Source organism: Coturnix japonica, chromosome 15, assembly GCF_054131305.1.
Source record: "Coturnix japonica strain WE chromosome 15, WE-NBRP24, whole genome shotgun sequence".
Lineage (NCBI taxonomy): Eukaryota > Metazoa > Chordata > Aves > Galliformes > Phasianidae > Coturnix > Coturnix japonica.
The window spans coordinates 11,588,501-11,601,151 of record NC_140677.1 but is presented as its reverse complement, the minus strand read 5'-3'; the positions used below and the strand labels follow the sequence as shown (position 1 = coordinate 11,601,151).

The following is a 12,651-nucleotide window of genomic DNA, read 5'->3' as shown; positions in this document are numbered from 1 at the left end:
ATAAATATCAGCTCATGAAAGCAGCCTCTTGAGCTGCTTTGGACCAGCGCAAGAGCTGAGATATTCTTTGAAAAGTTTCTTGTAAAATCATCAAGGGAGCTGATAGCATTTCTGCATATTCTAATGTTGAAATGCAGAGTCCTCTAAGCCTATGTGTAAGAAACTGGAAGAGTACATTTTTCAGGTGAATTCTATGGTGTACTCAAAAATGCCTAAAGTTGTGTTGGTTCATTTCTGATTCCCAACAAGAGAAGAAGTGATATCAGAAGTAGTGTCTGAGAAATAAAAAGATTACAGACCACTAAGGGAATGTTTTTTTTAGTTTCACACATCTGTAGTACATCCAAGCTACCTAATCCTGCAATGAGAAAGAAAACTGGAGAGAGACACTTAAGAAAATCTACCTTTCATGAAGAGTTAGAAGCCCTATTTTCTAGTTCAGACTTTAAATCTCAATCTGAGTACTTACAAAAACAGTGAAACTTCTTTTAAAAGAGCTTCATAATATAATTTCATGGCTCTTTAGTTTGGCTCTATTTACCAGGCAAAATAACAGGATAATCAAGATCACAAAGCCAACAAAATACCCCATACACTCCTCCCTTCTATCAAAGCCAGGTGTCTGTGTCTCAGTTTATGCAGGGAACAACCACTCCCCCATCTAGAAAGGAAAAATCATATGGTGTCCTAGGACATTATCCCCATTTGAAAGGATATCCTTTGGTATCTCAGAATCCTGTTTCACATCACCAGTCAGGAATCAATCCTTGCCCATCATGCCAGAACAGAACCTACCTGCTTGCCTGACAATGCCCATAGGCATTGTTACAGGTGCCAGACCAACTTAAAAAGACATTTTTTGGACATGCTGCACCTGCAGGAGTAGCACATAATGTGCTGTTGCATAAGAACACATTACCTTTTCAGACAGAGCTTCTTCTAAGGTGGCTAGTGCTGTGTCTGTGTTACTAGAATCTGTCTGCAATGACTTCACTCTGTCCTTTAGATTAGTTAGTTGTTTGTCTTTGTCCCTAAGTTGCTCTTGTAGATTTTCAATCTGAAAATAAAAACAGATCATAATAATCATAAACCTTGTCTTACCATTCCAATAGAGACTTGGACAATAGGAGCAATGGATGTGTACACATTATACATACAATAAACATACTTCAATATACTGTAAATTTCTACATTATATAATACGAACATTTTTTAATTATATTATCTGATCTGTTTTTGTTTGCTATAAAATATCATTTTCTAAGAAATTAAAGAATACAATATCAACTCAGTCAATCATTTTATTATTTTAATATTTTGTTATTAATCACTTTAGTTTAAGGTACTGCATTATCTCAGTAATTCAAAGTATGTGTGCAATGGTCCCTTTAGATGATTCCTACCTATAAACATGCTGCTTTGCAAGTTAGAAAAATTTTGCATAAAGAACTGTCCACAAGGACAAGCTGGATCCTGGAAGCAAGCCTGAACAAATGAACTCAGCTTCTGATGGTCAAGATCTTATTCTATGTCCACAACCTTCTGAGCACAAAGAAGATAGGACAAGCAATTTTATTATTTGTGTACAGTTTTATTGATTGTCTGTCAGTAGAATCAACCTCCCTTCTTCCTGTACTCACTAATACATCATTGACATAAAACCTAAACTTGAGTGATAACATTCAGCACAAATAAATAGAAACAAATAACCTTTTTATATATAATAAATCAAAGTATGCTTAAATCTGTAAGGTAAGAGTAAGAACACTCTTTTTGAATGCAGAGCTTTCCCTGTCTGCAGAGGGGGTCTAACTCCCAGAAACATTAAAAAAAAAACTGGAATGAAAAATTGTGCCAAAACTTACGTGTATTTATTGATGCTCCTATAGTACAAAATTCTTTGATACACAAATGATTTGTGTCTCACTGTTTCTGAAAGAAGGGTTCTAACAAGAAGAACCTCTGACAAGACAGCAGAACTTGAACAAGTAAAAAATATGTTTAACAGTTAAATGGAAGGTATATGTTTTCAGCAGACATGTTTATCAACCTATTGTCTTAGAATAAACAAATTAAATAATAAATGACTCTTGCAAAAAACACATGGTGCAAATAAGAACTGACTCCACAGAGTTTATATGAAATTCCATGGGAGTTTACAAAGCAGAAGAATATTGTAGAAATTAAATACAGCATTCATCACTTTACTAGTTTCCCCCACTCACCTTTACAGTACTTTGTTTTGATTCTTATTTTCAAAGACTTTATGAATTACAGCATTCAGAAACCTAGGTCACATTCTCATGTCTGCAAATGACTTTGAGAACATAATGAGGTCTCTTGGCTTCAACTGCTTTACAATAGATGGTGTATAGAAAAAGTTTAAAATATTCTATTTCTGAAGTTTTCTTAACATAAGATCCTCAAAAAACACATGAGATAAGGAGCACAGATGTCAAAAGGCATACAAAGTGTTTCCACAGAGCATAATGCATGTCATCCTATACAACTTGTCTTCTTTCCTATGATGGATTTAAATAAATATAGGAAACGCAATTTTCTTTCAGAAGACATTACGCTACAGAACAGCATAGCGGGAATCCAGCCTACACTGATATCAACACACACTCAATCCCCACATCTCAGTAGTATTGCCTTACTGCCCTCCAGATCATACTTTCAGAAGGTACAACAAAAATCTTAACCGTAATACATTCTTGATCAGCCAAGCAATCACGATGGCCTTCTTATTCCTGACGGTAGTGTGCACTTTATGCACCTTGTACATAAATCTGAGGACTTTCTTTTTTTTTTCCTCATGACAATGTTTAAATACAGCAACTTTAAACTCTGTAGAAGAGCTGTGTAATTGTAAATAAATGAATATCTTCAATGTTATAAGCAGTGGATAATATTATTTCATCATCCCAATCAAATTATCTTAATGAATAAGAAAAAGACATTTCAGCAAAAGCAAATTTCCTATGTCCAGAAACTAACTTTTTCTGTACATTTGTTATATAATGCTATTCTTCTCATGGCCAATATTATTTCCAGTTTAAGCAATTCAGACTTAAACAGAATCTGGATTCCCCACCATTACTGTTAAACTACATTTAAAGATTCTGTTACAAATCTGAAGATGAATTCTTCACAGGATAATTTTCACAGAACTCAAAACTTATGATGATAAAAAGTTTGGTTTCCATGTGCCAAAAATGTATCACATAATTAACAAATCATCATGTCTAGAGCACAGCTTTGTGTATAGTATGAAGTTAAAATATATTTACATTTAAAAAGAAATAAAAAGATAAAATTAAAATAATACTTGAAAGTAAATTTGAAGGAGTAGATTTCAATTAGTATGTCTTTATATCAGCAAGAAAAATGCAAATGTTACATTTTATAAATTACTATTATATACATACATGGTCTGGTATGTCAGATTACTGCTCTGGGCAAAAATATTCCACTTGTTCTGTAAGCTATAAAACACTAAGGTATATTTAGAAACGGTTTGGTGAAAACCTGGCATAGAATAGTTCTTGTAAACGATCTCTAGTAATATTTTTCTTCATGTGTATGTTTTATACAGATACAGAAATAAGATACATGTGTTAATGAGTTAAGAACTTTTTATTTTATGGCATGTGTATTAGTCACATCTAAAATTACATTAACTGGCATTCAGCAGACTGCACACTGAGTTTCTTTCCTTACTTTCATCCAAGTATTAATGATTCTAACAACTGCCTCGTGACACCCTGTGGAATATCTAAGCAATTGCACACTTCAGCTTAACCAGATAAATTCTCCAGCAAAGAGGAAATAACACAGGAGAGTGAATATTGATTACATGTTTTCTGAAACAAAGTTAAGATCTGGTCCTTTATTATCATCAGCTTGACCTACCAATTCTAGGCACCCTAAATTAAAGTACTTATTTCCTATGCACAGTGCTTATCTGAATTCCACAGCATTTACACTATTTCCTTCCTCTTAAAACTAATTTAAAATGTGATCCAACCCTTAACCAAGAAAACATGTTCTAAAATTATTCAGCATTTACAAAATTCTTTCCTCAGAGGTAAAGAGAACAGGCGGCAAATTAAAAACATCCCCATTGAATCACAACTGCATTAAAATAAGTCATTTAATGCACAGTCCATAGATAAAGCCAGAGGAAAGGATCTGATTATTCTTCTTTTTGTGCTATATAAATCTGAAGAAAATACACTGACAGGAACACACATTGGAGTACACATAGGGAGAGCAGAATCAATAACACAGTTTTTGTTTGTTGGGATGGGCATGAGATTAGCAAAGATCTGCTAATGCAGACAAGAGTTTATGTCTGGTAAATCACAAACAGTTCTCTCAAAAAGGCCTCATTACAGGAGGCAGAGAATAAGCAGCCTCACATGCTAACATCTTTGAACACCAAATACGATTGAGTTCCTCCTGGGCTTTTTAAGCCTGGAAAAAACAATAACCCCTCAGGTAATCGCTGTCACCCTCTGGCAAATACTGGCAGCAGGCATATATGTAAGAATATTATGCTATTCCTGAACAGTAACCTACTTTGAGCATCTATGTTACGACAAGAACTATTACAACATTATTTATCCTCAAAAATTTATATTCTTATCTGATAGGAAATAAGTTTCTGTGTAGTTTTGCCAGCATGTAATTTTTACCTATGTAAACTGCCATGTATCTGTGTCATGAGCTGTATGATAAGGCACTATTCCACTCTTTCTGTATTTCGAAAATGTATATATTCTGAGAGCTTGCAGCAGACAATATTCCTATTTAGAAAACCAACACCCTTACAGATAAACATCTTCCTTATGGGGCATCCGGTCAATGAACAGCAAGTGCTAATCTTACCACTTTTTGGTGACAGTCTCAGGAATGGGTCTTAAATACTAAAGGGATTAAGGAAAATCTCACCAAGAGACAGGTTTTAAACTCTACAATAACTCAAAAGAAAAAAAAAGTACTTCAAAACAAAAAGGAGCACCTTTTGCTTACAGTATGACACGATAGAACTGATAAAAGTGATGTGCTTCAAAGTGTTTCGAGTTCACTAACTTCCTTCCACTGCTTCTTCCTTATAAACAGGTAAACTCACAATAAATAGATAAGTGTTATAACTAAAGTTTTTGAAAGTCACACTCTGAATATTCAAATGAATGTGACATTGAGAATTTATCATACAAATTCTTTAATATATTATTAAAAAACTTGCAGCTCACAACTGAACTTATTTACTAAAGTACAGGATTTGCACTAATCTTTGGCTTTACCAAGGTAATTGGGAAAAGGCAAGCTAATCTTATCATTACATGCTATAATACTATTGGACTTCATAAGCAGCTTCAATAGCTATGAAAATGCTTGATTATTTTTCAATTTGTTCTCAATTTACAATATTTGCAGAGTGCCTGGATATGATGTGGACTGGATACTAATGGTGCCCAAGGAGATAGCATCTCCAAATCAATGGGCTTATAAGTTTTCCATGAGAGAAAACCTTTTTTTAATGAGAGATGATTAATCAGTTTGAATAGTTGAGGTGTTTTTTTTACTTCATACTTCCTTCAGGACTGCAGCTCAAAGTAGCAAAGCACATGACCATCATAAAGAAACTTCTGAAACAAATGCTTCTTCAGATAACAGCCCTCACAGTAACCCGATGACAAGAGCAATAGAGAAGTGACATGAACTGGTTATTACGCTGCTGCTGCCTCCCCAACTTCTTCCTGAGGTATTGCATTGTTTCCCTCCAAAGTGCTGGCATTTATACGCATTTTCTACTTCTTCCAGCTCATCATAGCTTTGCCATTAGGATGACAAAGCTGGTCAGATTAATAATTATGACATTGAAGACTTTTAAATCCATGTTTATGTTACTAAGAATCACTGAGCCCATTGTACCTGAAATACAGAAACCTTCCCCTTTGTCTTGTCTGAAGCTGCCAATCGCCGCACTTTACATTGTCTCAAAGAAACCAGAAAGTGCTTTGGGTGAAGGGAAGCTAATTTATACAGTGTTTAAGCAAAACATGGGCTTCAGATTCTGATTGGTGTCTTTTTAGAAATACTGCCACACAAACTATTATATCATCCAACAAATTAAACTGAAGAATTATGACACAAAACTTTTCTTTGTGAAATAAATTTACCTTTTTTCCTCCAAATCTTAGATAATGTTTTTACATTATTTATTGCACTAGTGTATATGTTGCCTTTTATAAACAGTTCTGTATAACAACAGCACAAACCAATAACTTACATAAGACACACCTTTTTCTATACTCCCAAAATACTAAACTTATACAGATCTGATGCTGTCAGCCAAGAATTTATGGGGAAATTATATCCCACGGGTTTACATTGTCCCCTGCAATCTACACTAACATGCTAAGTCAGCCAAGTGTACCATGTCATAGAGAGCAAATGTCAAGCCTAGAGATGACATGCTTAATATTGTCAATTTTGTTAGGCAAGGCTCTATGTAAAGACTGTTGTGAAAGACTGCCTTGCTCAGTGGCCAGAATAATCTCTATAGCAATGCAGTGTGCATGGTTAACCCCTTACGGAGTTGAATAAGAAATAAAAGTTGAAAGCAATGAGCTAACTACCTTCTTTTGTGAATACAAATCATGTACAGTGTGCTCAAGTAGAAGGCCAGTATTACACCCATGGCCCTCTGTACTTAAAACTAACACTTCAGCAATCCTAGGTCAAACATTTCCTGAGTTTGTTCATTTATCTAATTGCATCTGTTTAATTCATTATCATACATGTGAATACAAAAAATATATATTCGGTAATCAGAAACATCAGTCTGCTATTTCATATAGACTTGAATTCAGAAACTGACAGCCTCCTATTGCATCAAGAAACAGAAGCAAAATTGGTAGAACACAGTTCATATTTGGAGGAGGCTCAAAAAAAGAAAAATAAGTCCTTCCTCCAAAGAAATGTGTTTTTATTATTATTACAGCACAATCGCTACAGGAAATATTTAATCCATCTTTATGTAATGTGAGATTATAGATTTCTTCCATAATATATTATTCAAATGTACCGCTACAAGAAGGATTCAGAAAAAAAAAGAACAAGACTTAAGAGAGAAGGGGGTGATTTTCACATAGAGAGAGAAGAAAATTCCCATAGGGCTGCTTAAGAAAGGGATCTGCCCTCAAGTCAGCTGATACTTTTACAGGCTATAAAAGCTGGTCAGTGGGCAAACTGAGCCAAGAGAGCAGAAGGCTGTCACACAGAAAGGAGCTCCTGGAATGAAAGCTTGGCTTCTGTTGCCAGACTCCAGCTGAGAAAGAGCTGGAACTTAATGCTAAAATTAACCTTCCCCAGGAAGCTGGCCAAAAGAAGCCTGGGCTGATAATATCCACTTATGTATCTGGAAATGCTCAGCCTCTGTCTCCTTCTCTTTAGGGACCAATAAATTCTCAGAACAAAACAGCTTGACTCTTGGACTCTTCTAAGCAGGACTGTCAGATATCCACTGCAAAGTTTTTGCTCTCATTATATCTATTCATTGTGATATAACTCAAATCATAATAGGTATTTTCCAGACAGTAGAGAAGATAATACAAAGTGAAATAACACATAATTTCAGTTACAACACATAAAGAGGTGGACATCCACTCATAACAAGCTGCTACTTCTTATAATAATGCAATTTTTTGTATTATTATCAATTTATCAGTTTTATCAATTTACAGTTTGACAGTGTGACTGAGTGTACCCTCACCAAGTTTGCTGATGACACCAAGCTGAGTGTTACAATCAACACAGTAGAAGGGAGGGACATCATCCACAAGGACCTTGGCAGGCTCAAGAACTGGGTACACAGAAATTTAAGGAGATTTAACAAGGCCAAATTCAAGGCCAAGGCAATTTCAGACATAAGAATAGACTGGGAGAAGAACTCATTGAGAGCAGCTGTGTGGAGAAGAACTTAAGGGTTCTGGTGGATGAAAAGCCTGACATGAACCAGCAAGGTGCTCTTGCAGTCCAAAAGGACAACAGTGTCCTGGGCTGCATCAACAGAGGGGCAACCAGCAGGACAAGGGAGGAAACTGTCCCCCTGTACTCTGATCTTGTACAGCCTCACCTGGTATACTGTGTCCAAGCCTGAGGTACAGGACAGATGCAAAGCTGCTGGATCAGGTCCAAAGTAGGGCTGTGAAGATGGTCAGAGGGATAGAGCACATCTCCTGTGAAGAGAGGCTTAGGGAGTTGGGCTTGTTTAGCTTGGAGAAGACAGGTTGGGGGGACCTCATTGTATACTTCCAGTACTTAACAGTCACTTACAAGCAGGAAGGGAACTGATGTTTTCCACTGTTTTATTGTGGCAGGACAAGGAGGAATAGCTTTAAATGCAAAGAGGGGAGATTTAGGTTAGAAGAGACACTAGAACAGGATGCCCAGAGAGGCTGTGGATACCCCTTCTCTGGAGGTATTCAAGGCCACGTTGGATGGGGTTCTGAACAGCCTGATCTAGTGGCTGGCAACCCTACCCACGGCAGGGGGTGAACCTAGATGATCAGGTCCCTCGTGATTTAAGTCATTTTGTGATTCTGTGATTTATTTCACTGCAGTTGTTTATTTATCCTTTTTCATATTTCTTCAATCAACATCACTGCTGGGAAAATTTCATATTAACTGAGGGTTTATTCACTTGTAATCTTGTTCATTCCTTCCACACTCACTCTGGTACTGCAGTTTGTAATAAAATATCTTTAACCTAGAGAGTCACTGTTCTGTTATCATGTACATCTAGGTAGACAATCCAGTTAATGAATTAATACGAGATTTAAACAATATCATAATCAAATATTCTTCCAGTTTTTATTTATACTTTTTATGTATGTATGTGTTGAAATACTTTTTGAATTTCTGGTTTTGTTTTGTTTTTAACTATCATTACTATATATTTCTATAGATGGTTTATGGTTACCATTTAAATCATCAGAAAGAAAATGTTTCCTTTCCTGATATGTTTAAAAATATATTTAACGTGCCTTGTAAGGTTTGTATTTGAAACTCAACACATCTCTCAAATAAGCAATTCCAATAGTTCTGATTCCAAAGAAAAGCTGTGAAAGATACAGTTATTTAGACAAAACAAGGCAAATGCACATTTGAACACACTGTTCTATGAATCAGTGTAACTGAGATCAAAAACTGAGATCAAACATAACTGTGAATATACAAAACGCCTAACATTCACTGCAGCATGCCACAATTAATTTTGCTACAGGTCTCTTGCCATAAATTACATTTTAATGGTGATTATATAACTCATTATATTAATATTTTAATTGAATAAAACTGTTTGATGACACAAAGCATATATGGTATTGTTATCTTAAGCATGCCATTAAGTAATCTGATTGAGAGCTAATCTTCCACAACACTGGGAAAATTCAGAGTTTCAGTTAAATGTACTGCTCTTAATTCAAAATGATAAATTCAGAATCATTTTGCAAAGAATTTATGAGTCACAGGTACTTCACACATAAAGGAAAAGAAAATGTATAAGTACAGTGCTTTAAAACTGCTATCATATTAATCCTTAATTACATACCTTTCCCTACAGCTTTAAAAATTATTTCAGAGGTTTTCAATATTATTACCCTGATTTTCTTAAAAATATTCTCAAAAAAGGATAATACAGCATATCAAAATAACAGAGGAAAAGTCTTAAACTTCAGACATCTTTTCTCTGAGAGTAAGGAATAAGAGGACAAACAAACTGAAAACAGAAGAAGCAGAAATGGAAAATAGTCAAAACCAAGTAAACAAAGATAATAGGAAAAAAAAATTTACATTGAAAACAAAAATAACTGAAGGTCTGCCCCCTAGCTGCTGCAAATAACAGCTATATATCTTCAATACAGCTGTGCTGATTTGTACTTGGAGAGCATTCCTGCCCTCAGAAATTGCACTCAAAAGCTTGTAACAGAGAATCCAATTTCACACTGGAAGTATTTTATATGAGTTTCTTTAAGTGCCAGAGGTAAAATGTAGCAAAAAGAAAACATAGCTGCAGAGCTTAAGCAGCAAGTCCAGAATTAACCAGAAATAACAAAACCCTTTCAATTGGAAAGTTACCTTATACTTCAACAGGTTAGAATGGGCATTTGTATGTATGTATAAGGGACAATGAAGTGACTTTACTTGTAAGAACAGTTTTACAAAAGAATAACAGTTCTCCCTGTCCCCTTCTTCTCAAGCGATGGCTTTTCTTAAGCATTTTAAATTAGCATATGGTACATCGGTCTATATCAAGAGTTGAAGTGCTCAAAATGTTGTTCATCAGAGAAATAAGATTCTTGTTTCTAGGAGATGTAATTTAATATTAGCACTTACACAGGCACAGAAGACAATGCACATATTGAGTTTCACCATTAGTCTGCAGGCCAGACAGGCTTTCTATGTATAAACTATCAAAGCACCACTAAACTTAAACAGAAATGTTAAACGCAGCAACTTAAATGTCTTTAATCAACATCTGTTGAACAGTTTAGATTTTCTACAGCAGCAGTGGTAATGCAGCTATGCCTTAATATAATTAAATGTCTGAATAGGAAGTAGAAATAATCCAAAGTATTTCTGTGTCTGAGATAGCTTCTTTTGGTATGAGAAGATCTGTTTTAATTCAGTTCAATTTTTCATTAGATTATTGATGCCTAGGATTTATTAATCTATATACCCATGCTTAGTTATTTGGCTTTCTTCATTTTTTACTTATTGAAAAAGCCTTGATGAAAATATTCACGAAGGCTCCTCATCATCCTTTTGGCAATCACAGAAGAATTCATTTTAATATCCTAAATGTCCATTTGTAGGTTATCTGCTATGGCAGTGTCAGTGACAAATCTCATGCTATACTAAAATTGATAGAACACCTGTAGCATTTCATTTCAGATGTATATTTCTTCACATTTTAAGCCACACATTATCTCAGGGATTTACACATGAAGGTGAGAAGTCTCAGCAACTGTCAGTTGCACTCCCACAGCACTAAGCCCACTACATGTCCCATTACTATAAGAAATGTGCATTCTCTCCATGCGCAAGTTTGCAAGATACTAAATAAAACCTTCAGAAAAGCAGTTAGAAGTTTTTCCATGTATGACCAGTTTAAAGTCCGATATTCAATGGCTATATCTCAATACATGTTACACTGGCTGACAAAAAATTAATTTCTGTAATAATTGTAAAGTTTGTAAACATACAAAAGATACATTCATCTGTCTCCTGAAGAACACATGCGTAACTTTTACTACAAAACTCTTCTAAAAAACATGAGCATTACACACTGCTTTACAATGACACTACAGTGGACTGACAACACTTTCATTTCCATTCAGAAAACAGCAGATAGTAGTAATGGTCCAGCCTTTCTAAGCGGTCACTAATGAGCTAACAGTGACAATTGCTGTACACTTGAAATATCATGAAAGAATTCATGTTTTGGGAATCTGACACTACTTAGAAGACTTGCTCCCAGGGATAATTCACAGTGATGATCTCTTCAGCAGCTAAATTAGCAAACTCCTCTTTCCTATTACCTTCCTACGTAGTCTAGATTTCATACTTTGAAGTTCTTCACATTTGTACAACTGCTTACTGTCACATCCACCTCATGACATGCAAAAAAGTCCCAAGCTCTCAAAAGTCATGTATTTTTTTTCAATAAACATCCAAATCAAGCTATTTATGACTCCCTTGACAGCCACAAGAAAAATCCAGACTTAACTATAGATTAAGATTTTGGGATAGGTCACAGCAGGTATTTCACTTGAATTTAAAATCTACTTTTACATATTCTCAATCCTGTTCATCAGCAAGCAGCTGCTTTAAAGACAAATGGTTTAGAAATTTTTTCACCAGCTTCTTACCCTCACTCAGGAGCAGCAATAGGCACTACAGAAAGCAAAATAAAGAAGTTCTTTGGTGCACAGTCATTTTGGCATGGGGTTAAACCCAGAGCAACAGAGGTCTCTGAGCCCATCTGGGGACATGAAGGGAGATTTCTGCTGTCAAGTCAAGGCATATCTTACACAGTAAATGTAGAGAGCTTGATTTTTCTCTCAGATAAATAAAGGTTTATACTGGCATAATTACCTTCAGCAGATTTACTGCTGGTTTACTCCTAAATAAATGGCAAATAGGCCAATATTTCTTTCACATATAAAAGACTAAACTATTTTATGCCTTTTTTTCTTTTCACTTTCCAAGAACTGCTTTACTCCATTCTCTTTCTTTCACTTTGATCTTAGCACTGTGCCTGGTTGGGCATTAAAAATTAAAGTCAGGTGTGCTAGAAGGAAGTGAATTAGATTCAGATTCCATTCTGAAGTTGCACTTATTCTACCCATATTCAAACATACCATTGCTGATTCTACCACCAAGAAATATATCCTACTTGGCAACAAGAAAATTATCAAAGCAATCTGACCAAATTGGCACTACAAGCTTTGGCTGCATCTGGTAACAATAATATAAAGGGAGAAGTATGAAGATAACAATTCTCATTTATCGTTGCCATTAAACTTATCTTCATGCATACTCAAGTCTTTGAACTTCATGCTTTAATATAACTAC

General features: G+C 35.2%; 1 protein-coding gene across 26 annotated transcripts in view; it reads right to left on the bottom strand.

Annotated features, from left to right (window-relative positions):
- The window catches only part of ERC2 (ELKS/RAB6-interacting/CAST family member 2), a 360,031-nt gene that overhangs the window by 241,762 nt on the left and 105,618 nt on the right, over positions 1-12,651 (bottom strand). For all 26 annotated transcript variants that reach the window (XM_085516429.1, XM_085516432.1, XM_085516423.1 and 23 more), the window contains one exon: positions 920-1,057. In XM_085516429.1, coding sequence (XP_085372555.1) covers positions 920-1,057 — 138 coding nt within the window. The remainder of the gene's footprint in view (positions 1-919; positions 1,058-12,651) is intronic.